The 26,341-nt window shown below is 45.5% G+C and overlaps 1 protein-coding gene across 1 annotated transcript; it reads right to left on the bottom strand.

Moving 5' to 3' along the window:
• Nucleotides 1–4,539: 4,539 nt before the first annotated feature.
• On the bottom strand, nt 4,540–25,235 carry smad6b (SMAD family member 6b). The gene is made up of 4 exons (XM_041938123.1): nt 23,723–25,235; nt 20,497–20,553; nt 19,745–19,822; nt 4,540–5,458 (listed from the first exon to the last, which is right to left on the bottom strand). The coding sequence occupies exons 1-4, from the start codon at nt 24,519–24,521 to the stop codon at nt 4,917–4,919; spliced, it is 1,476 nt and encodes a 491-aa protein (XP_041794057.1). The 5' UTR covers nt 24,522–25,235; the 3' UTR covers nt 4,540–4,916.
• Nucleotides 25,236–26,341: the final 1,106 nt, after the last annotated feature.

Below are 26,341 nucleotides of genomic sequence, written 5' to 3'. Positions count from 1 at the left end.
TTCTGCATAATGAGCCAGAATGATTCACCTTTGAGAAAGTTGCAGTGGGCAAACAAAAGTGAGTGGGCCAGAGACAGAGTCATTAATGTGCAGTCTACATGAGATGGGGCTCCTCTGCAGGCAGAGGAACATAACAAAACAGAACCAGCGACGTGGACATCTCGGCTCCTGAGGAGAGGAGGAAGAAAGCCCACATGGCTGAGCCTAACCGCCTCGGCAGCTCCAGCCGCCCAATCAACCCCAGTCCACAGAACCACCAGCACTGCAGGCCAAACCTCAAACTGGAAGCTTGGAAGGCAAAGCAGTGTGACTGCATTTCCTGAGTCCACCCCATTTAAACTCACAATATGGAACATATTAGGAGCCCTGCAGAAAAAAAAGGGGGGGCCGCGTTCCTAGATCTTCTCTTTTACAGCTCCTCGGAAAGAAAAAAAGAAAAAAGAGAACAACTCAGACTTCTAAAAGGACAAACTGGGCCCGTGGAAAAAAGCTGTTGAGTTCTCGGTGAGATCAATGAGCAAGACATACTTTAATATATAGGATTACTTCTCAAAACATGTGCGACTCAGTGTTAAGTGAGCATATTTTGTATTACTTAGCACAAAGTGTAAAGCTGATTCGTGATTGGTTCTCTCAAAGAGTCACATTTCCAAAAGAACCCACAGGCAGGCACAACCACAGCCATGCAGGCATAAAAGTATGTATCTCAGCACGGCTGCAGCGCACTGCATTCATGTGCTGTTGCCTCACAATTTCGATAGATAGATAGATATAGATAGATAGGTCTGGAGGGATTTGATTATAGCCCATAAAGGAACTCTATTAAAGGCTGGTATAAATTATAAAGATTCTTGAGACAATATACAGAACGCAGCAAACACATCTTTTCTTCTCATCAGTCAAACCCCTCATGCAGACAGAAGAGGCGAAAACTCTGCCTCACCAAGAAAAATGGGACATTAAAGAATGTAATTCTAGCGGTTTCTGCAGTGAATGGAGCCTTGTCCCCTGGCAGGGGTTAATTGAAAGAGGAATTCTGATTTAGAGCTGAAAAAACATCCTCGTTTAGACAAGAGAAATTCAGCGGTGTCATGCCTGTGTGCGCTTAAAAAAGAGATGCCTGTGTTCAGTCAGGTTGAGTGTGTTGTAGCAAAGACAGCGTGACTTCACTCTCTTCTCTTAACAAACGGCGATGGACAGCAGGATTTACAGAAACCCTACTGAAGTGCACACACTGATTTAGACATTTTGACTATAACTGAATGCCACAGTAAGGACTACTGTGCTCCTATGATTTGAGTTGGACAAGGGGCGGCAGCAATAAGCTGTTGATAAATGCTGTCAGAACTGAGCCTATGGGTGTGCATGTGTATGTGTGCCCGTGTGCGTGTGCTCACACTGTGGCATTCTTTTAACCTCTGTGGAAACTCACTAAAATAAATCCTTTTCGTACGTCAGAGAGGCCCCTGCGCACCCTGTAATTACCAAAGGGAGGGTGGGATCTGCAGAGGAGCATCAGGACCGGGCTGCTTTTGGCTTCTGAAAAACCACCTAAATGCTTACTCAATGGTCTGTTCCAGGCTCAGTTAGAGGGCCGCAGCACAGTAGCAGAATCATGGTTTGTCATTGGGGAAATACAAAACAAAAATGTCGCTCTAGAAGCAAGATTTATCAGCAAGGGGGAGAATTAAAAAGTGCTTGGGATGGCTGTAGAGACACAATGTACACCTGTGCAGGTGAACATGCAGCCCACACCAAAGCACAGACAGATCAGTCACGCCGCTTCTCATCCACTGTCTTAAATTCAGTCTATTATGGTGGAAAAACACCCAAAAGGAAAAGTCTCTCTTTCTCGGCTTGCTCTGCGTGCCGGCCCATAATCCCCTCTGAGAGCGTGGATCCCCTGCGCGCTGGCAAGCGTCAGCATGCCCAGTAAGTGGCGAGCATGGCAGCTGCGAGGAGCCGTAATTAACACCCTCAGCCAAGGTGAGAAGACTTCCGCGGGCCGGCGCTCGTGAGAGAGAGAGAGAGAGAGAGAGAGAGAGAGAGAGAGAGAGAGAGAGAGAGAGAGAGAGAGAGAGAGAGAGAGAGCAGGAAGTGTTTCGGGCGCTCTGTGTAATCTCTCATCTTTCAAAAGGTGCTATTACCTCACTGTGTTTTTACTGGGGGCCAGATGTGCAGGACGGGCTCATCAAATGGAGTGAGTAGCGGCGAGCTGCGGTAGTTCCACATCTGTCTGGCTCAAATGACCTACTAACTCTTCAGTACTCAGTTTTGTGTCTGTTTTAACTCTCTAATCTCGTATGAGACCAACGGGAGACGTAACTACTCTTCATTTTTCATTTATGCTCACATTTAACTGAGGGGTGTTTTTGCAGGTGTGCTCACCTTTTGTTAAAAGGGAACAGATGAGTTTAGCGACTTTGATGGCAAGTATCAGAGAGACCTCAAGACTTTGTTGCCAACTGTGAACATGGAGAACCAGGCCTTAGGAGAGGCTTGCAGACAAGAATCTACAGTCTGAGGAATGTACTGAGGCTTTGGCAGGACAGAAGCCATAATAACAGGGTTTCGAAACTCAGAGCTTTAAAAAGCAGTTGTCCGCACACAAGCTCAGAGACTCGCTGGTGCACAGAAACACGAATGCAGATACATCCGCATGCAGCGTTTCTGTATCATACCCGGAGTGTGTGCGCGCTGTCGTGAAAAGCAGCTACTATGTTGTTTTCTCCCTGACATCCGTTTCTAATCAATGCAGCGCTGCAACTACAGCTCGGTGTATCATAAACAGTGGAACAAAATGGCGGCTGGGTTTTTGGGGCCGAGAGCGACACAGCCCTCTCCAAAAAATGATTGAGGGCTGCAGCCTGCTAATCAATACCATTCCTGAGCTCGTGGAGCTCACAAAGCTGCTTACATGGCTTTTCCTTTCCCTCCTTCATCTTGCCCAGAGTTAAAGTTCTCCTGCCACAACTATTTCAGCTCTGGAGCGCAGCAGAGCAGGCGCCCTTTGCAGAGATGCAGCTACAGTAGATGTGTATTGTCGCTTGGCCTCTCCGCAGCCCTGTCTAATTAGGCCCCCTCTCATACCCTCTGTGGTGGCTTGTGTAATCTGCCCACTATGTGTCTTAGCTCCTCGCCACCCCATATAATTGTCTGCCAGTTCCTCTCCAGTGGTGATGTGGGCCCTTTTCCCATAACGGAGACACAAAGGAGCGGGATAATGGCCCCCAGTTGTAGGGAAGAGAGCGGAGGCAGAGACAGAGGCGGAGTGGAGCCACTCCTCTCTGCTGTTTGAACTCTACACAGTCTTGGCTCTAGACAGACAGCAGGCCTGGAGGAGGCTGTCTGAGCCTTTATGAAGGAGGGGAAGGACAGAGACGCTGCACTCAGCAGCACACAAGATTGGTAAGTAGTATTTTCGACAAAAAGAATATGACAACCTGTCATAAAATAAAGAAAGCCTTTTCCACTCTGCTCACATTGTTCTTCAATTTCAAACAGCTCATCCTACGGTTTTGATGTCTTGGGAGAGCCCACTTTTAAAAATGCTATCCTTGTAACTGCACAGTTCAGCACTCATTAAGCCAGAATCAGTGTTAGTGAATGCCCCTATTGCTGAATGTTGGCAGAGTCCTCTGCACCCTCCCCGCCCCCCCTCCTCACTACCACCACCGCCAATCTGACAACCCAACACCAGCAATTATGAAGGAAGCCAGCTAAACCACATCCACCTTGGCTGTAGTTTTTTAAGATTCCAGTAGGCTTGTAAAACTTCTTGGTTTCTCTGCATACATTCCAGTATCACTGTGGCGGTTTCAGGGTGCCGCATCCCTGGTCAGTTATAACAACGTCCATTGTGAGACGAGCTGGCTGTGGAGACCTGAGACCTGCCACCACGGGCCAACGATGATGTGCTGAAGTAGAAACACCTCTGGAAGGATCACCTAACTGCTGAGGCTGAGTACTTTCATCATTTCCTCCTACACTGTCCTCCACTACACCATCTCCTCTCGGGCCTCATTACTGGGGCTCCTTAGGACCTCAAGGACATGTGGATCAGTTGAGCTATCCTTTCTTGAAGTCTAGTTATCTACTTGACACCGTGGATGCTACTGAAATAGAAATATCATCAATTATCTGCTGAGGTCTTTTAATTAACTCCTCTATAACCGCAACTAGTGCAGATGACACGCTACTCTTCACTGTGACCATTCTGAATAAGCAGTGAAATCTGATCATTTTCTGCTTGGCAAAGTTGAGTTCAAGTTCAACTCTGATCTTTATAGCATCTACTCCTGGGCTAACGAACCCTTGGCCTAAATGTCAAAAGTGACGCAAGGACGTGCAGCTTTTTTCAGTATAATAAACGAGTATAATGGTAGTACACTGAGGTGTGTCATGGTTCGTAGTTTAGATAAATTACAACAGGTAGGGTTAATTACAGTGGTGTCATCAGGATATTAAAATGCCAAAATACCATGAAATTAAATCAGACAGAAATATTGAATGCATTGTAAACAAAGAGCTAATGATGCAGACCAAACAAAGAGAATTATTATGCGAATACTTTATTATCAATGTGTGAATGGTGTTAGCTTTTTGTCTGGATATTAATAGTATATGAAAACTATACACCAAATCCAGACTCATCCTAATTTTGCTGTATAATTTCTCAAGTTGGTATTGAAAGATTCTTTATCTTTATATATATTTATATATATAATATATATAAGCCAAAGTGCATTTTCCGTTTTTTTCCTCTTGTCCATATACACATTGCACCATACATAAATAATTACATTGTAAAAATGACTCCGTATTTACAAGTATAATATATATTTCATATAATATATAAAACTTTATATTAAATCTAGGTAGATGATATTTGGGATAGTTTGTGGGGTCCGTCTGTGTTATCTATGGTTGTTGAGGAGGATCTCCAGCCAGCAGGGGCAGGAGGTGATGAACTGTCTTGAGTAACAGGGGCCCCAGCCCTTAGCAAAGCTGATGCGCACACTGTTGGGGTCATAGGGTCCATCCAGGAGGTCCGCCTCTGTGGTGTGCCTCAGGAGGCACGAACGATCATAGTCAAACACCTTGATGGAGAAGCCGGGCATCACTTTTCGCACCACCAGAGTTCTGCTGTTAGGCACGTCCAGGGTAGGGGAGTTGACAAATATAGGGTGCTCACTGCGGTTATACGCCCAAATGCCGTCCGGCTCTTTGCTGAGGAGGATGCCGTAGCCGATTTTGCCTCGTGTGCGCTGAACGGTGCTGCTGCGGTGTTCCAGGTTGAGCTGGCCCAGGCAGAAGCCCGTGCCCTGAGGTAGATCATAGAAGATGCTGACGGAGTGCTCGTACACTGTGTAGAGGCGACCCACACGTGTGCGGTGCTCCCAGTACGCCACGTTACACCAGTGGCTCTGCTTAGGGGCATCAGGCGACATACTGGCATCTAGAAGAGACAAAGACAGAGAGACCGTCATTAAACAAAACATCAACAAAAGCAAACAGACCAAGTAAAAAGGAAGGCTTAAGTTTTAAGGGATTAAATATATCTTTTTTATTGTTCAGAGCAGATGGTCACACTATAAATACTGAAGGAGGCACTGTATTGAAATCTAAGCCTTGTATAAATACCACTGCATGCACATCCGTCCAACACACACACACATACACACACACACGCGCGCTACTATACATATCCTGGGGGTGGAGAGTGTAGTGAGGTCAGTCCAACTGAAGACCTGCAATTCCCACCCCTGCCTCAAGAGGGCCTGTGACGATTAAAACTGACCACCCGGCACTGAGGCAGTCGCTGCTGCTCACACATGCACTTTCAAAGCAGATCATGTTTACTTAAATGAATTAAGGATTACACTCAGTGTTTCCACTGAAAATTGGCAAATAAGTCCCTGCAGTAGTGTGTTGGGCCCGGACCAAAAATCAAACAACTTTTTGAAAAATCTGTGTTTTGCCTGTGCACACTTCAATAAACACAGCTTATGACAAAAACACTTTTTTTTCTGCTGGCATCTCATTCCTGAACATTTCTGTCCAGTAAATCAGCTTGTTAATTCAGTTTTCATGGCTGCAGTCTGTGAACTCTTTTCAGCGACAGCCCTCAGCACTCCAAAGTGAGTTACTGCTCCCTAGGTAGACTTCTATCTTCACTGTACTGAAGACACACGGCACTGTCGACTGCTTTCAGAGGCTGCTTCAGTCTGCACGGCTCGTAGCTGTCATGCATTTATATTGCTCTTAAGTCTGTGGTAGGAGGAGAAGAGGGAGGCTGGCGGAGTCTATGATCTCACATCCGTCCCTTCAGCTTCACTTCTCATTTCTTTACTTCTGGAGAATGAGGGTGCCTTTCTCCCCTTCTCTCGTCTTCTTCACATTCCACTAGAGTGGGGGGTGTCGGGAGAGCGCCAGGCAGGGGGTCCCCCTCCCCCTCCACCCAGCTCTTCCCCCTGCTGTGGGCCCAGGGACGGCATTCAGCTCCCTGACAACTTAGCACAAGCCCGTGACCCGCTGACCCCCCAGCCTTCATGCTATCAGCTCCCATTAACTCACACACAGAGTGATGCCATTATTTTGCTTCAGAGAGTCTATTGGCACAGAGGATTTAAAGCCTGGGCCTGTGGCCCCATTCCTTTCAGTCTCTCTGCTCTCAGGGCTTAATGACCGCCCGCCCCATTAACAAACGCCTTTAAGGTGGAGCATCACAGATCCACACAGCAACAAAATGCCTCACTCACCTCCCACCCTACTAAACCTTTCTGCTGAGTGACCCACACTAGTAAAGTTTATACAAAGATTAGCAAAAACGTTGACCAGACTTGCACAGACAAAACGCCTGCTGGTTCAAGGCTCTCTGTGTTGTAGAGGGGGAGGAAAAGAGTGAGCGAGTGAGTAGGGATGTGTGGGGGTGGAGGGAAGCTGCAGACAGGCTCTCTGTGTGTTTGCGCACACACTGATGGCTGAAATGACCCCCTCTCTTCAGGGGCCCCAACATGCATGTGCCATTAGTGAATTCCACACTCCAGCTCCTCCACTCTGAGCTCAGCCTTTACTTCAGCGCGGCTCGGCCACACAAAGAACTCAGCCCCAACTTGTTTATGGCCCTCTATTGTCTCAAATCAAATGGAGCCCACACATCAAGGTAAACTCACTTTGAAACTGTACACACAAACACAAAAGACCAAATGGCTACCGTCTCCTCCTTTTTAGATGGGAAGAAAAAAGCAAAAACAAGTTGGTCAATAGTGTCTACTTTTCACACGTAGCCTGGAACTAAGGTAGCCAGTAAGACTGCGAGGACCAGGAAGAGGAATGAGCAGGACAAAGGTTAGAAATGTATCAGATGTTAAGCCTGAGCCTGAGGGAAGACAATGAGCACACCATGAGCCAGGCCTTTTCCTGTCACTCTGTTGTGTTAACTGTCTACGTGTGACTGTGCGCACATGTGTCCGCTCGGATGGAGAAGAAAATCAGCCGGCGTGTTTGTGTTGTTCTCCTGAACTTGTGTGTTTTGGCTGGGTGGAGGCGCTGAGGTGAGGGCTCTGAGAGAAGGAGTCATTAGGATCTCTTTAACAGAGCAGAGCTATCACCAACTGGCAGACTGTTTGGACAATATCGCCACAGCGACTATGACCCTCACTCAGAGATCAAGCTGCCTTCTGTCACTCTTCTTCAAATGCTCACATTCTTAAGGATACCTCAATTCTTCAGCCATGTTTGGATGTTCTGTCAATATTTAGCTACCTTTTCCAGATTGATATAAGAGAGGCTGAAGCATTATTATAATGCAGATATAGGCCAGGCCAAGGCTCAGACCAAACCAAACCTAAAAAGTCAGCCATGAGGTGTTGAAGGGAGGGCGTTCGTCTTCCTCCCCTCTGACCACAGCAGAGACACCCAACTCTCTTGGATTCCATGTTGGGCTTTCAGAGGGTCTGCTCAGGGTGGAGCCAAAACAGGCTGGGAGCAATTACTGGTGCTCTGCATCCATTTAACCCTGCCACCTTTTAACAGCTCCGTTTACCCATTAGAATAGTAGCGCATGTTATTATTGTTATTTTATTCTCAAAAGCCTCTCCTCTTAGTGTCAGTCTCAGAGTCAGGGGACGCAGCCACAGCACGACCGCCGCACTTCCTGTTCCTGCAGCCAGGGGCAATGATCTGAACACGTGAAGGACTTAATCAAGTCTAAATCCTTACATAACCGCGCTCAAAGCACTGAAAAAAAAAAAAAGTGGAGATACACAGATCTGTGGAAGCCGTTTGGTCTACAACACTTTCAACGGCCAACAGGAAAGACATGGAATAAAGCAGATAGCAGAGTTCTAGCTCTATGATAAGGATAGTCTCTGTTTGGCTTTCCCTTAAGCGTCAAGAAATAAGTAAACATTACAACATAAAATAACAGGCCAGCTCACACTTCAAACACATTAAAAGTAGCCAGGGACGCCCATATCTGCACGTACTTCATGTCTCAGTACAGCCACACAGTAAACAGAGATATTTAACGAACGCCACTCCAACAACAGAAAGCATTTGGTCTGCAGAGCCTGATTTCCACAACAAGGCGTGAGCTCCATGGAAACCATGTGAAATTGTTGATTCTTCTGTTTCCCCGTGGCCTGTCTGATTGGAGGAATTAAGCGCATCAAAAGCAGGACATCAGATCCGACAAGAAACACAAATTTCTATCAGTTCGCTGGAACTCAGAGGGCAAGCAGCAACACATGCAAATTATCATTCTGCATGAAAAACAACAGCGCATGAAGATAATCAGCGGAAGAAATAAGATCCTTTGCTTAAATGAGAGTAGCTGTAACACAAAAATACTGCAAAACAAGTGAGAAGCATGCAATGAGAATCACTTAAGTAAAGGCACGTAATTATTAAGAGCAAAATGTATTTAAAGTATCTAAAGTACTTTAGAAAAATGGTCCCTGTGAGTGTTATACTATGATGCTGTTGGTTACTGATGTATTCATGCCTAAGTTGCCTTTTACAGAAGATAATACGCAGGCCAAAGAAACAGCAAACACTGATCGTGATTATAGTTATTAAATCGTTTTTCCAACAGAAGACCAACATGCCATTAGCACAAGCCTTAAATATGCCTATGTTCAACACAACTTGCCCGAGCCTTGTCCACAGGTTTACATATGGAAAAAAGCAGATCGCCCTGCTGTGAGTTCCTTGCACTCGAGGGCGAGTCTGGATAATTACTACTAAGTACACAAAAATGGGGGCTTGAAAGTTTCAATGGCAATCCTTGATGATCACCCAGTAATGCCCTGGGGTAAACACAGCTCCGCAGCCTTGGAGTGAGATGAATGGGAGGCCGAGTGTCAGGGACAGGCAGACAAACAACAGCTTCCCCTCCGTGCTAACATCTCCCCACCAAGCTCCGGGGCCACCTCCATTATACTTCATTTCTCCTAATCCAAAGCGGGGAGCAGAGATGAACTCATTCCTCCAAAACTTTGCTGAGGAAGGGGGAAAAAAGAAAAAAAAGAGGAAAACACTGTTGCCAGTCCCTTTAAGCAGTGCAGTCGAGGAGAGGAGAGCAGCAAGGAGAGGAGGAGGGGGCAGCAGTCTCTCATCCTGTGCCAAGGATTAGATTCCCCTCCAGCTATTAGACTCTACCAATGAACTGATAGGCTGGGGGGCTGGTGGTGGAGAGGGGGGGGTATGAGGACTGTGTGTGTGTGTGTGTGTGTGTGTGTGTGTGTGTGTGTGTGTGCGTGTGTGTACTTTGTGGTTGTGTGTGTGAATTTTCAGAACATTTTTTTTTTGTGCATTCCTGCCCTCCCCTCTTCTCCTATAATTTGTTAGATTTAACTTTCTTTTACTGCTACAACAACACAGTGGAACTAAAGCATAAGCCCCCCACCCTCCTGCTCAGAGCATGGTATGGCTTTAATTCTGTAGACAATGGTTCCTACGGGCCGACTACAACCCCAGAGCAGGCCACATTTAGGCTGGCGTCTGGGCTATCGCTGCCATCAAAGTCGGCTTTATCAGACAGACACACTAACTGGAGCTGCTCTTATATGTCTATGGATTTTTCTCCCTGAGGTCTGGCCTTTCTCTGCCGAGAGAGATAGAGAGAGACAGATAGAAAGAGAGGGAGGCTGCTACGTGCCAGGAGAAAGCGCTGTGGGAGCCGGAGAAACTGAATCCAGCCACCAAGCCTGGCTGGTCACAATGGGAATGCTTTACATTGTCATCCACTTCCTCTCCACTTTCCCTCCGTTTCTGTTTCGGGATGACCCCATGAGGGAGGAAAAGTGCTGAACCCTTGATAGCAGATAACTAACAGAGTCCATAAATTAAATCAATACACAACAGAGGGTGTAAAAAGAACAGGAAGCTAAGGAGGCTAATATGGAGGAGCCGTCTGGCCGCGCGAGTGAGAGACCACTGGTTTGAGGGAGATGGCTCTGTGTGCTGCTCATTTCCTTACAGTTTCCTCCAAAGCTCTGCAAAGTGTCGGAGACATGGAGCACAGGGGATGCGAGTGAGGCCTGCGAGAGTCCTTCAAGGCATGTAAAAGCTCTGCGAAAACCGTGGGGGGATGTTTGTGGATGTCATGTCTACAGGCGGCGTTAAAGGCCAGCGAAGTCTGCGAGAGCACAGAAAGCAAAACACTCAGTGAACATCCTGCTGGGTGGCTGCGCCCTTTCACCTCCTCCTACAACCTATCTGTTTGTGTGTGTGTGTGCGCGAGTGTGAGTGTGTTTGTTTGTGAGCGTGTGAGGGAGGTTTCGAGCCAAGAAGGCTCGAGCGTTTGAGTAGAGGAGACCCTGCACATTCCTGAACTCCCCCTCCCCTCCTCCCCTCGCTGTGCCTCCTAACTTCCTACTCTGGTTAGGACTGTGGGGGGTGGGGGTGCGGGCGCAGCGTGAAGGTTGCTTTCTTTCTTGTCTTGTAAGAATCTTGTTTGGTGAAACATTCTCATCAAACCGCACGTGAGCGTTGGCAGTGTGGTCGGACACTTTCACATACACACTTTGAACTATTCTTTCAATTAATTTATACTCAGAGTTGAAAAGCAAGACCCTACACTGAGGGAGAAACTGACTTTAGCTGGCCTATATTCTCAGCCATGTTGGCGGCTTGGTTTCAGATGAACAATAACAAGGAACTCTATTATTACGAGTTATATTAGTCTGACTAATTTAAGGCGAAAGGCAGGTATTTGGTTTCCACCGGGCTGGGAGGTGGACCAGCTATGATGGACACAGTTGCCGTTCAAACAATGGTTTCCTATTGATCGGCCCACTGGATCAGAGTCTGTGAGGAGAATGTGTTCTGTCAGGATAATGTGGCACCAGAGTTTCTGTTTCAATCACAACACTTGCCGGGCTGTAACCCACACTGCTCCACCGCGGGCATCCAGACACCAGCTCCCCAAACAAAGACAACTGTTTCCCCCATCTCCGACAAGTCAGGCCGTTCACAACAAGCAAGACATTCATTAAAAATGCAGGAGTGAACATTTCCAATAATTCACAAAGTCCTTCCCTGTCAACATCTGCAAAAAATCTTGAAGCTAAAGGGAATGGCAGGATTTCATTAAGTAAATTATGTGCTGGCAGTCACAGAGAGGGGAAGAGGGGGAAGCTACAGCCAGACCTCTAATCTAAACCGTACCCTGAAATGCGACAGCCTGACTGCACGTACTGAGACACACAGCCAAGCCTTCAGAAATGCACACAAATAAAAGATAAGTGAAACACGCATTACAAAAGTAAATATCATTCTCCCTGTGGAACACAATCAATGAGAATTTTCACATAAGCATGTTTATGACCTGTAATAACTACTGCTTGCAAAAGCACGATCCCAAGTACAATTGTCAGGTCGCGCTCTGAGTAGGACCTGAGGACGTACATACTTGTACATGCTCAGGAATTAAAATACCTTGCAACGCCATTGTGAACAACATATTATCACGGGCGTTTTGCTGGACCATCACCCAAAATAAAGATTTTCTGCTTAGATTTAAAAGGCGTCATCTCTCAGGGAGCAAGATCAAAGGCTCCAAATTCTGTCGATCAGACTTGGCCCCATGTTAGGACAAGGGAGTGGAATGAAGATATAGCTCCAGTAGATGAAGTTCGAGATAAGGAAAGAGGGGGAAGAAAAAAATCAAGTCCCTGTCTCTCAGTTTACACATGAAAAGTAGAGAGAAAGTTAACAAGGCTTTGATACACAGGGAGTTTACTGTTCACCCATAAACAATGAGCTCCTATCCTTTCCCCCTGGCTGTAAAAGGCTCGTGTAGAGATGTCGAATGACACAGGCCCCGACAGTTAATCCACACACAGCTTTCTGGAGGCTCAAAGAATGCGTCGGCTATTCTGAGTTTTAAAAATACTGACAGCCATAGGTTCAGGCACAACTGTCAATGCTCCTCTGGGGAGGAAGGGGAAGAAAAAAAAAATCTTAAATCTATTTTCGCCAGCAATCGGACCACAGGCCCAAATCACAGCAGGCCAAGGCCAGTGTCTGGATTTATAATTGTGGGTAAAATGGTCAGAAAATAAAAACAGCATCCACAACTGGCACCTCCTTCACTACTGCTTGCCAGGCGTTGCAAGGCTAGCACATTTACAGTGGCCAGCTCAAATGGAGTATTGTTCCCCCTCTCAACCTTGAGAGGAGGCACACTAAAACACTAAACTAACAGTTGGACATTCCTTACATTTTTAATGGCATTGCACACTCTTTATTTGTTGCTGTAACCCTGTGCCCTGAGCCGAATGAATGGAGCTATTGGTGGAGGCTGGTGCTGCCCTGCGGAGTGAAGGAAGAGAAGACGGCAACAGCAGCCCTCCTTGAGCACACGACAAGATTAGCTCACTTACTTTGTTTGCTAAGGTAGAATGTGGGGCAAAAATTATAGCCTGGGCACACCTGTTATTTCCACAGACTGTCCTTTCTAACTGTGTTCGGGGTGTATCCATCCCCAACCGTTCAGTACAGGACGCTCGGTTTTGTGTGCAACTTCCTCAGTTTGGTACACTCTGTGATCCACACTATTACTGTCAAAATTGTCTATTTATGTTCGGGTAGTCACACGTGTGGAAAATAGATTCTAGAGTGATTTTTTTTACCCAGAACACTTCAGCTGTAGCATGCTCGTCAGCTTAGCCTGGTTAGTCAAACTGTGTGTCGACACTGTTCAACTGAAGTCAGATTTGTCTGTGGAAACACTTGAAACACATAATTTACGACGGCATCACCTGAATGTGTCGATTAGCAGAACAAGAGTAAACCAGACTGGAGGGTGAGTCCGTCTCCACACAGTGTTCAGGCTGTCTCTCACTGCAGATTCACACTAAAGCAATAGGTAATACTGTAAGAGTGTTAATGTCTGTGGGTATGTGACCATGGTCAGTATATGCAGGAATAGAGCATGTAGTCAAAGCGCTGAAGCCCTGCTACGTCGTGCCTTCAGCCCCTTGTGCTGCCCTGTATAAGTGAGCACATGTTGTTCAGGAATGATCAACAGTCTTATGATGGAGCATTGCTGACATTTGTGTCACTTATTTTTGTTGTTATTTTTTTTACCAAGTACAACATCAACAGTAGTTGAAGGTCTTAATTGTTAATTATGGACAAAGAGCAACTGTTGATGTTATTTTCAACATTTTGTCTCCCTGCTGCACCAAAAATGTAAAGAACCGTGGCCTAGTACATGCCGAACCTTGAATTTTGTGTACCATTACACCACTAATCTGTGTGGTGAGCCCAAAAATGAAACAGGTCTACCCTTTCCTGGCTGAGTACAGTGCACTCTGTAAATTCAAATAACAAGCACAGCACTGTGAGCCCAGACTCATGGTCATGTATGAGGCTATAGATTTATCTTTATCTGTGAGCCCTTCAGAAGTTAGTCAAACACCTAACAGCACTGGCACCACGCTGGCTTGCCAAGCCGAGACAGATAAATACTAACCTCAGCAGGCTAGTTTCTGTTGACATGTGAGGGGTTTCAGGCCTTTCCAAGGACTGCTCTAGATTAGCATGGCTTTCACTCTGCACGTAGAGGTCACATTACCTCACCATGTCTACGACCTGTGTTGCCAGTTCTGACTGAAAATAAACTCTCTAGAGCAAATTCTGTGTAAAAAATCTCAAGACAATGGCAAGTACACCACCTCTCCAGCAGTGTCATTTTTCAGATTTATATGTCAGATTTCTATACTACAAACCTAAAGTAAGGCTTAATGTAGTAAGGCTCACATCTTACGAAACTCCAAAACCCCCCCCAAAAAAACAAGTGAATAAAAGATTGTAATCTAGACCTTGTCGTAGTTTGAAAGACGGGAAATAAACTACACTGCTATTATATTAAAAACAGTCACACACATACAAACACGCAATATCCTTCCATACACTACAACAAACATGGTTTATTAATGAGCCGACAGGTCATGTAGACTGTGGAGGACTCTGCTGAGGATCCCCATGCCATAACCCCTGGGATGAAAAGTTGAAAGTGCATTTCTGGCGCACCACAGCCTAACAATGCTGAGAAAGGGAAAATGAAAAATGGTCTTATCGCTGTTATCAATGGCTCTTTTTCTATGTGTGTGTGTGTTACGTAAGGGGAAACGGAAGCCAGCCTCCCAGGACAGGAACGGATACTTGAGACGAGGACTGTGGGTACAGGCCCTACACCACTACAGAGAGAATAGAGCACAAGACCCCTCAGGATGTATAGCAACAACCCTCCGCCCGCAGCTCAAAATGGACTCTGCAAACTGGACATGACAAACGGACGAGGAGAGCCCCCTCATGTCTCCCGAGATGCTGGCCTTCTCTTCAACATTCCTCAGTCTCCCCCCACTGTCAAAGGGGCAATTCACCGCCCCGCACTGCTACAAAACCCAGGCAGCTTTTTAAAACAGGATGTTTGTCTGAGGCCTCCTTCCCCTCAAATAAACAATCCGCAAAACCTGATTTCGGGAGGCAGGGTGGAAGCACTCGAGTCACATTATTTCCACATCCCGTATCCTGGAGCTTTGGGGCTCCTGAGGGAGTGTGGGCGGCCAGGCGCTGGGAAGGCTCAGGGCTGCGGTGGAAACCTGAGGCCATGTGCCAGGCTGCAGGGGCAGATGAGCACGAGCTGCATCACTCTGGGGTCTGTGGGACAGAGCGGTGGGATCGTGCCTTGATGTGGGGAGGGGGACATCGCTAGCATGCTGATGCAGTTGTCGCTCCATCTGATCACACTTCTGTCAGCGCATTGCAGAGTCAGTGTATTGCTGCTACATCAAGACAGCTAGATGTCTGCACAGCGGGAAAGAAACACCGCACATTTTCAACACACTACATCATAAAGTAATCCAAAAACGACAGAGGCGCAGGTTGACATTTATTATTAGTATTCAGTATAATATTCATCTGATTATGATTGTTCATGAGTTATAAATTAATTATTTGGCTGAGGATTCGGGTGTGCAGTAAATGATGTCACCTACATTATGTCACTCAGCATCACTAAGCTCAGGAGAGAAAAAATAGAGCACAACATGAAAGAGCCATCCATAAAATACCCAGGCCGCTGCAATGAAGTGAATAGACCATTTAATACGGGAAAACAGAACTAGACAGTTGTAAGCAAATTAGAGGTGCAATCTATTTCAAATCTTTTCAGATGTGTACAGTAGATATGCCACTTAATTAGTTCCCTTGCAGAAGTGGAATCACATGCCTTCAAAGTCAGATCAACAAATAGGGGTCCAATGTAATCTATGTTAATCAAGAGAAGCATCACATGCCTTAGAATGTAATTATTCTATGCATTCCCACTGTCTCTGACAGAGGGAATGGTTTGATGCTTGGTGCTGGCCTCTTCCTGACAAAGACAGGCAGGCAGTGATTAGTATTGACTGCACAATGTGATTTGCTTTGCTGCGTGTGAATGTATGTCAGTATGCATCTGGACTTATATTAGGAAGAAATATAGACTTAAAAATGTATAAACAAAAGCTTTACAGATGTCTTTTTTCCACGGTTCTGTGTGTTGTACACTATAATTTCTGTAGGGTGACTCACATGACATCCTTCCAATCTATCTACTAACTGCTTTTGCTCTGTCTGGAAGAATCAGTCAATACCACAGCGGACCTGACACAGTGCCTGTCTACAGAGACATCCAGAGAGACAGCGCTGGCCTTTCCTCCAGAGAGAGGCAGGCAGACGGAGGAGAGCGCTGTGTGATTACTGTGTGGGAACCCTGACTACCTGCTGATCCGCTCTTCCCTCCAGTAAGCGCAGCAGCACTCTGTGTAATCCACGTCTAACAACTTTCAATCTTTCCGCTCCTCCAGTCCAACTTTCCTACGCTCTCAGGAAGGGAAAGAAAAGAGGAAAAAAAAAAAAAGAAGAAAGGACAGTGACTCAGGTCACTCTGCATGTCCTCTGGTCACCTGACCCAGCAAATCTGAGGGAGGCCCTCCATTCACATGGGTGATCTCAGCTCACACCAACATGAGCGTGTACACACAGTGTTATGCTGACAAATTCCACTGGGCTGATTGAGGACACAACCTCTGCTGACTCAAGAACGTAGGCAGACTGGAGCCATGATCTTACAGTGGTCTAGATCAGGCACAGAGGGAAGGCCTGCATCATTCATCGCACCTAAATATTGTTAATATCACTACACACAGTAAGCAAGCTTATCTCTCTGAAAAAAAAAACAACCTTCACTGACTGAAATTCTTGAGTAGTGACACAACTGCTCTCACACTGAGAGCAAGAGCTGGCCAGAGTGGTATCATAATGAAGAAGTGACAAACATAAAGAGCCCCCAATGTCAGAGACAATATGACTGACATAATAAAGTCAATGCGTAGGGGGAAAACACCCCTCAGACAGTCATACAGGAAGCAATGAGACCTGCTTCAAAGGGCTTCACTCTGATGTCCACACGTCGAGGCCCGCGGAGTGAGGAAACAGGTGTGCGGGCAGGCTGGGAGGTTAGCAGCAGCAGAGGCACATTCTCTCACACACACAGTGCTAAGGTATACTACGTATGCACAGACTGGAAAGCCAGGGCCGCTCATGACGTAAACAGACATCACGGAGTGCCTGGTGGGGCTGTCCTTCCCCCACAACGCGCCACAGCCATGTTTAAATAAAACACTGTGAGCAGTTCAAATGTCTGTGACCACTCAATAACTGAAGATATGAGTATTACACCAAGACATTAATACAAGAATGTGCACAGCCTTTTAAGAATGCATGAGCGGGAATATTTCAGTATGTTAAACAACTGCAAGAATCAGCCAGAGGGATGAGAGAAATGTATCTGCACTTAAATATAACTCTAACATTGACTTAACAACCTTGAGTGTATTGATTAAAAGACATATCCCTTATTAACATGGCACTGAATAGTCTAAAGCAGAAGGAGAGCTGCTTTTCAGCTTCCACTGAATCTATTCTGAATATCGCTTGATGTGGTAGAACAAGCTTATCTACCAAACCGACCAGTTCCGATCTGTTTCTCTGCCATTGTGTGATGTAGAATAATGCTCAGTGGGTATTTCTGTAGCCCTGGGCTGCAAACTGTAGTTGATTATTTGACTACACCCAACCCATCCACTCAGTGCCCCCCAGACTTGCTTTTAAGAGGTTTACTTGTTCCTGCATGAGAGGTGGAGTCTGGATCCCATACAACTCCGGTTACACGCTCTCTCTACCTGAGCTGCAGGGGGATTCACAGGGAAAGTCATTCCCAGGTCAGCAACATGTTCAGCACAGGATTACTTGACAATATGGATTTCAGGCCTGTATATTAAAGCAGAACTAAGGACGAGGCCTTCAGGCTCTTGGTCTTATGATCGAATATGCTCTGACTATCTAGGGCAAAGACTTGGTGGCGAATCTGTATCGCTGACAAGATGCTAATGGTTTCTTCCACTCAACATGGACACTCTTTTGTTTCTCAAACCAAAGAAACCATCATGCAGTCCAAATGTAACATGATCAGAGACAAACTGGCTACAAAAATTAGCTCACAGCACAGAAAACTACCACCCCGTCAAGCAACGGTCATTCTCTTCCCCGAGTCCAAGTAGCTGAGTGTGACACAGCCAATGCGGAGTGAACTGGCCCGGCCTATACAAGCAGCAACACAGTTGGAAGAAACCAAAGCCTAGCATGTCTAGATCCTCCCTCCTCACCACAGTCTCTGAGGAATTGTGGTGCGCGCTCTGACAAGCCCCTCATTTGTTGACTCAGGGAGTGTCGCCGGGCCATGCTGAGGTGGTGACAGCATGTGTACTGGGGAGGAGGGGGCCCTTGCTGATTGAATACTTCACTGCCAGGTAGCCATGTCAACTGCTCAGTGTCCAGGCCTCTGAGCCATGGCAGACCCTTTAACAGGAAATGCTGTTCCCTGCAAGCCCCAAAATGACGACTCCGACTCCCCGTCTGCATGACGGCGTGCATGCTGGCTGTGGCCCTAGCATGAGGGGGGAGGCATGCTTACTCTATGCCATGAGAGAGGAGTGTTTCATTTCATCAGACGACGGGGCTGTTTCTGCTCGCTTCCTTTGGTGTGGCCCCATTCACAGGAGCAACTCCATTTCCCTGAACCCACCCCTCCCTGCAGCCCACTTACAAGCCAGGCTAGATAGAGTTGTACGTGCGTGTGTCCGCGCACATGCATGTACACAACTATGCGCGCTTGTGTGTGTTTCTAAGCGAGCTTGGATCTTATTACAGTTTGATCCCACTCAAATATTTCTCAAAGAAAAACAGAGAAGGGGAGGCCGGCTCTTAGGCCAACGCACACGCCCCGCTGAACCTCTGCACCGCTCACAATGAAACCTTTATCTTTAAAGCTTGGACTGTTCGTAATGGCCCTTAATGAGACAGAATGAAGTGCAACATCAGAATGAAATTACCTTCATAAGTTTCAGTATTCATCCAAACTACTATGCAAGAGCAGAGCACTGAACTGTTGTTGAAGTACACTCTGAAAGTATCATACTCTCCTTTTCTTTCCTCCCCCATCAGCAGGGAAGACACTGCACATCCAAATTAACAAATGCCTCATTACTCAAACTATCAATTTTAATCATAGTTTAGGGAAAAAGCAAAGCCCTTAATCCAAGTATAAATGATCTTTACTGCATGGATACTTTCATCATCAGGATTCTGTTTTAACCAGAGTACTCAACATAATATTTTCACATGTTGCAGAGAGCTGCAGCTCTTTTTTATGTCACGCTTCTATAATAATACAGTCACACTTTATTCAAGCCAGTTAATGTGTCAGTGTACCAGCCTTACGACTTCAAACAGCTGCTCACAAATCTGTCCCAAGTCGAGTCAAAAGAATCTAAGTTGATATTTAGTATCTGATACGTTATTAAATGGTTAGAAGCCACACTCATGTCTATGTACTGTATGTCAAACCACACTTTTGTTGCTGACAGCAGAGTATGTCTACTGTGCTAACAAACAAATAAATGTCCCCTACTCTTACATAATATACAGCACAACAGACAAACAAGTGAACATTAAAGTTCTCTGAGAAACTGAAGTCCTTGTTTGACAAATTACTTCAGTATTTACAGACCGGCTTCTCTGGGATCATAAACCTCTGCTAATCATTAATTTCTAAAATCAGTGTAAGACATTTCGGATATAAACTCCTTATTTGGAAACTGACAGACAGTTGGAGAAACACACCCACCTGAGAATTCCCCTGGTGTGATGTTTGGTGAGCTGGCTGCCTCAGTTTCAGTGTAAGACAATGTGGAGTCTGACAGATCTGTGGGGAATAAAACAGAAATTAGATTTTAAAGCTCCAGCTGGCGACAACGGCTACTCTCACTAATCACCAGCCCAGGGAAATTATTCCTGTTTCTTGTCAAATTCAAAACAATTAACCCCATGTTTGCCTTTTGTCTCATTGTGGATAATCTGGCAACTCCACTAACAGGCTTTACCTGATGACATCCCCCCAAATGCCGCCAGTAACCTCATCTGTACTCAGGCTTGCAGCCCCAGCTAGCAGCCAGGCTCCAGAGTCCCAGCAGCCCACAGTACATACTACCCACACCATACTGCCCACACTGGCTCTGGTTGGCATGCTGATATCATGCCACATGCTGGTCTAGGTCTCATCTCAAAGCCACCATGCAGTTTGCCAGTAACTGTGCCCAATTACAGCATTTAAAATTCTCCACATCGCTTTATTCCTGTTTCTTCTTGTTAAACCAGAGCCGAAACAAAAGACTCATCATTCCCTTTGCAATTCACAGGCTTTGAATATCTGTAATTATGAATATAAAAACAGCGAGCAATTACAGCTCTACAACTACCTGGTTACAAGTCAAAACACAGAGGATCAAATATTAATAGCAGAATTCAGATGAACGCCAAGAAGTAAATAGAAGGCGTGCTTCAGGTGCCACAGAGCTCATCTGTGCATCTGTCACTTACCCAGTGGCTTGTGTTCTTCATTTGGGGAAAGCCTTGAATAAGGAGGTGGGGGTGACTCTGTAATACAAAACAGTCATGTCAACAACCTAATAAAGGGAAGAAATGCACTTTATAAGACAGAAAGGTAAAACTCAAGCCCTGCTGTGAAGTCACCAAACACAAGAAAGTCATATCTGTGCAATTTAAACTTGAATTAACTGTTTTGGGGTGTAAGAAGATCTCACATTAACCAAGCACACATGGACTAACATACTGTCAGAAAATAATTGTATTAATAAGATAAAAGCCTCTGGTGTAAAGTGACTGACAAAGCGGGGTGGTGAAAAGCTCTTGTAACACATATCTTGTAGTCCACCCTCTCCGCACATCTAAGGATCGCAATATTTCACATTACAGCAATTCACAGGTCACCAAACAGTGTTTATGACATCATATTTTGTGTGAAGGTACAGTCATGAGTCTATTTAACAAGTAAACATGCTAACACAAGCCACCATAAAGGGTTCAACAAAAAAACTCTACTCCTGAAACATTTTCAGCTCCATTACAAAGTGAACACCAGACTACAACTCTTACAGCTTCGCGTCTGCACTACAGGATTAAATCATTTTGTTCAAAAGCTCATTAAAAAGCTTATAAAGCCAACAGAAAACTACACATTTGTTTCTGTTATTAAATCTCGTATCATTTAACCAAAGCAGTCGTTACGACAACCACAGAGACTAACCGTAACTTTTGGTGAGCAGTTTAATGATTCAGAGTAAATCTCTGCTTTTCAACTTCATTGTGTTCACAGACCATCATTTTATCCAATAAAAAGAGAGGGAATGAAGAGAATAACTTGCACAAGAAGGAAAAGCACAAAGGGAAGAAAACTTTGTGAGCACACTGTGACCTCGCCTACAGGGAAAAAGGGAAGGAGAAAAGCATAATAGCAGCGGGTCCTTTAAGAGTGGCGGCAGTAATTGCTGGGATCTGAACTCAGTCACTCAGATACACAGCTAGTCAGTCTGGCGCCAGTAGTATGCAAACTGTATATTATCACCACTCCTTCACCTAAATAGCATGAGGGGACCTCCTTAGGACAAAAGGGCTTTTAAAGCGCAACTTGAAACTGATCTCATTTGAAAAGTATAATGCCTGGCAAAATAAAAGGAAAAAGTTTTTGTCCACTTCAATCCAAGCTCTCTGCCACACATTACATGCTGTGTTTCTCTGTAGAAATGCTCGCATAAAACCTATTGCATTTGTCTTTTTTTCCATAATTCTAAACTCAAGCACACATAGATTGAATTGCAGTTGAAACGTGCTTAATTTTATGCATGTTTTGAGCATTAAATTGCACTTCAACTAAAGTCAATGTCACAGAGTGAATGATATTCTCACATAATTCGACATTTCTCACTTCCCCACTTGCAAACAATGTAAAAACCTGTGATTAAGGTCTTGACTCAAAGCCCCCCTCCTTGAATAGCATGAAAGAAATACCAGCTCTATCGGGCCACGCATGAGCGCATGTGAGCTATGTCTACTACGAGCCTTAGTCCCAATATGGGGTATGTGCCCCTCTCTCTCTTCTTACAGGCTTTAGGGCATTCAATCGCTCTCTTCTTACAATTTATCCTGCTAGTTTTAGTGGGAAGAAAATCACAATGCATAGCCTGACATCCACTTCAGCAGGGGAAACCAATTTTCTACATTTTCTACCTAACTATGCAAACCAACAAACCCGGTGGTTTGCCAGTAAAATTCTAGTATATAATCACTTGTTATTAAGCTGGATAGTATGGTGGGACATGAGGGTCAAATCAACATCAGTTTCCCACATTTGCACGCTATGAATTCTGGTATTGTTGGACTTGTGACTTTGAAGTGCTTGTCACAGCCAGCTGGCTCTAGTAAACATGGATGTTATGGAAAATCCACCTCCTGTGCCAGTGAGAAGACAGAAATACTGACGCTCGCATCTTTACACATGATACCACGCCTTGTCATCGGGTCAGCGGGGTCGAGTGGCCCAGCGTCTAAGGTTTGCCAAATCACAGGCCAGCCCCCTGCCAAAACTGAATCTGTTTAATATAGGTCAGGGAGGTTCTGCCATAGATAGCTCATTGATTGTGAAAATAAAGCTCAATCCTCGACCGCAATACCAACTATACTGACCTATGGCACCAGGTCCAAACCTTTGAGTGAGTCTATACATGTCATGCAGTGTTGATGGATCGGCCTACCTGCAACAACCCTGCAAGAAGCAGTGGTAAGAGCCGAAAATGGCTTTATTGACAATCACACTCAAGGCACAGACATATTCAGACACATTAAAGATGTCAGGTCCGTTGTGTAATTTGGGAATTAATGAAAGAAACGTGGAAGAGGTGTAAGGACAGCAGCAGTCCAAACAAACACTGTCCTTCACTGAAAAGCCCAGATTTCAGTGATGCTGTTGTGCAGCATCAAACGGTTCAAACACAACTTTCTAGGCAACTAAAACCTTAAAAAAAAACGGCAAACACAATAAAATGATTCAATATCTCCCTCGGATTTGGGCTTTTTTCCCCAAATATAAGTAATTTAATAAAGATACCACCAGAACATTTCCAAACTGGCAAAAAGCAGACTGTCTCGCATTCATTGTTTTGTCAGAGCTACCTCAGCTCATATCCCTCGCTCAGAGTGATTTTATTATTGTTCACTTTGCCATAAGCATGACTTTAGTAATCATTAACTATTGAATCAAACTGTCAGCCTTCCTCTATCTCTCTGTATGAACGTAAGCCAAACAATAGCAGACAAATAAAGCAGGGCGACAGGGAATGGTTTTCTGGACTATTTCAAGGCACATTATAAAACTGTAAAGGCCAATCTTGAGACATCAATATCTGCAACTATCAATATGACTGTTTCAGTTCTCTTTATAATCATGTAGCAACATTTGAAATGCAAATGGCAAATACAGGCCTAATTGTTAAGATGTATCTGCAGGATTAACTTGTAGAGCACAGGCAGAAGTAAAGATGGCATCCTAAAGGAAAAGTGATAAGAAACTGTGGTTCAACACAAGAAAGCAAGGGAAACAATATTCTGGAAAAACAAACAGTGTAGACCCAGACGCCTCATGGTTATGTGTTAATGCACTACCTGGTGACTTTAACCCAAAAGCAGCATGCAGGCGGGCCTGCAAGGTGCAGCAGACAGACAGTTTGTGTGTGGTGGCAGCAGCCCTTACCTGGCCCACAGAGCCGGCTGTAGTGATAGGGGTTGCAGCATACTGTCGGACCATCCAGTGCCCCAAAGCTCTTACACTCACAGAGCGGTTTGAGCTGGGCAGGGTGCTGGAGGTCGGACCAGCGGTACAGTTTACACACAAGCAGCTGCGGGGATGCCACATGGCCGCCCAGCCTCAGCTCTGTCCGTGAAATCATAACACAGTCGCTCGGCATCCCTCCCCTGGACTCCACTGCCTCTAGTAAGGTATCCAGCGCCTTCTCCTTTAGCCTTTTTAAAAGAGAGTATGTGGCCGATTTCAGTTCTTGCTCCAACACCGCGCGCGGCATCGCCTCCTGCGCCTCGGGAGAGCCGCTATCACGCGGCCCGAGGCTCCTCAGCACAAAGTGACACGACCCTGGATCCCTGGTACCCTGAGCCGTCTCTGGACCCCTAAGCTCGGAGTGGTCCCGGTCTTTAAACAAGCAGCACGTCACCGTCCTGCATTCTCTGTCCTGCACGGAGCGGGGGCTCCCCTGCTCCTGGACGCACACCGCACCCCCATCTTGGTCCGACGTGACCCCCAAGCCGCTGCTCTCCACGGGGCTCCGGGTGCACCCACGCCCTGTGTCCCCTACAAGAGACCCGCTAGGGGTCATCGGTCTGAGCTCCGTTTTGGGAATTTTCTCTGGGTTGTTTCCGAACAGATCGTCCCTACAGCCCTCACTAGTTTTGCCATTTCCATCTTCCCCTTCTGTATCTGGGATCAAACGGCTTCTCCAGAGTCGCCGCACAAGACCTGAGCGTTTCGTCCTGAACATACGACAACTTGAAAATCTATATGGGTTTTTTTTATTATTCTTGTACGGATATCCGAATATTACAGACACTTCTGCGGTCGTTGCAAAACATTAATGTCCGTGAAACGCCGTGCAATGCATGCACAGCCGACTGACGAGCGCTGGTGGCCAAGCCGCAACATTCGAGTGAAGGCGATTTTTGTTGCATCTACAACAAAACCGCGCAATAAATGCACTGCAGCATTCCGATCAAAATGCATTCATTTAGCCGATCACACTGCAAATAACGAAGTGGCTTCTTATCCAGGGTCGCTGCGGAACTGACTGTTTATATGTTTGTTACGAACGAATACAAAAAGTAGAGTACATAATAACATAACATAATATACTGAGTAACATTATCCAAACGCCAGCAGCCTTCGAGCCAACACGGCCACTCGCAGCCTGGAACAGTTTCGGACTTTTAACAACCTCGAGTCTACTTTCTACAACGGCGCGGAGAGCATGAGGTACTTCGAGGCGATTTAATCCCAAGAAAATGCACTAGAAGTCAGGATCCTTCTCGTCTGCTTGAGATGTCAGTGCACTTCTTCTTCTTTTTCTTTCTTTCTTTGTTTTTCTTTACAATCCCAACAAAATATCCACGCGAGCTGAAATTACATGAGGAGGATCAATCCGGGTCTGAATCGCGCTCCTGCTTCTCTACTCAGATCTAAACCAAACTGCAGCTCCGATCCCTTTCTTTCTCCGTGTCTCTCTGCCCCCCCGCCTCCCCCCTTCCTCTCTCTCTCTCTCTCTCTCTCTCTCTCTCTCTCTCTCACACACACACACACACACACACACACACGCGGGGCCCCCGAGGAGAGCGGTGGAGCCATTGGCTGACTACCATCATGTGCTAGTCTAGACACTTTGGCGGCTGTGAGCTGCACTGATTGTTGCGCAAACAAGGTTTCAAGTTTCTTAACTCTTAAAGGCGAAACACCCACCTCTAATTTTTAACTTTAAGTCACTAGAACTTATTTACATCTGCGCTGCCGGTTGGACGTGACTGTCGTGAGCAGAAAAAAAAATCTGCAACCCAGGAACTTTCATGCAAAGAAATGTTATTATTTTTATCTCCCCACTAAAGACAGTCAATATTTATTTTGTAATGGGGGCATACAAGGCATTAATTGGAAACTGCTTAATATGAACGTTCACCAAATTTGATTTAATATTTTTATGAGGATTATGAAAATGAAAAATAAAGCAAGAACAAGAAGAGACATAAAGAATAATGACATCCTGCCAGTCATTAGTCCACCCACTCCTTTAAAAACAAAACATAAAAACGACAATTACATTACAGTGACTTTAGTGGACGACCTCCCCGAGATTAAAAGACTTGTGTGACCATTGCTTTCAGTTTAGCATTTAAAAGTTTCCTGAAGGAATCTGCAACGGCCACAACTTTAACCCACTACACACAGTGTGTTTAACCTGACCTATTAGAGATGTCATGATATCACCATTACAATTACAATAATATACTCACCCATACAATAACTTCCACATGAGGAATCTTAATGATAAAGTAATTTCAATTTGTGTGTAGCCGACAATACATTTAGACAAGGGAAGGAACCAAATCAAAGAAAAGCTGTTAAAAAGACAATTTTCAGACAGCGCAAAAATACTCTTTGAAATGTCACACTTTGAACCTCCACTCAAACACAACCACTATTCCAAAAGCTGTGCAAAACGTACGTAAAAACAGAAACACTTATATGCAAACAAACTGTGTTTACTGACAACGGTTTTACAAAGTGTCTCTGAGCCCATGTAGTAACATCTTTTAT

This window comes from Chelmon rostratus, chromosome 6 (genome assembly GCF_017976325.1).
Source record: "Chelmon rostratus isolate fCheRos1 chromosome 6, fCheRos1.pri, whole genome shotgun sequence".
NCBI lineage: Eukaryota > Metazoa > Chordata > Actinopteri > Chaetodontiformes > Chaetodontidae > Chelmon > Chelmon rostratus.
Note: the sequence above shows the minus strand (reverse complement) of the source record. Positions and strands in the feature narration are given on the sequence as shown.

Excerpts from the sequence above, each read along its gene's own strand:
- smad6b (XM_041938123.1), bottom strand. The coding sequence starts at position 24,521 with ATGTTCAGGACGAAACGCTCAGGTCTTGTGCGGCGACTCTGGAGAAGC. Across the intron at positions 20,554-23,722 it reads CAGCCGGCTCTGTGGGCCAG|AGTCACCCCCACCTCCTTAT; the intron begins GTAAGGGCTGCT and ends TTTGTATTACAG. Across the intron at positions 19,823-20,496 it reads TGAAGAACACAAGCCACTGG|ATCTGTCAGACTCCACATTG; the intron begins GTAAGTGACAGA and ends TATTCCCCACAG.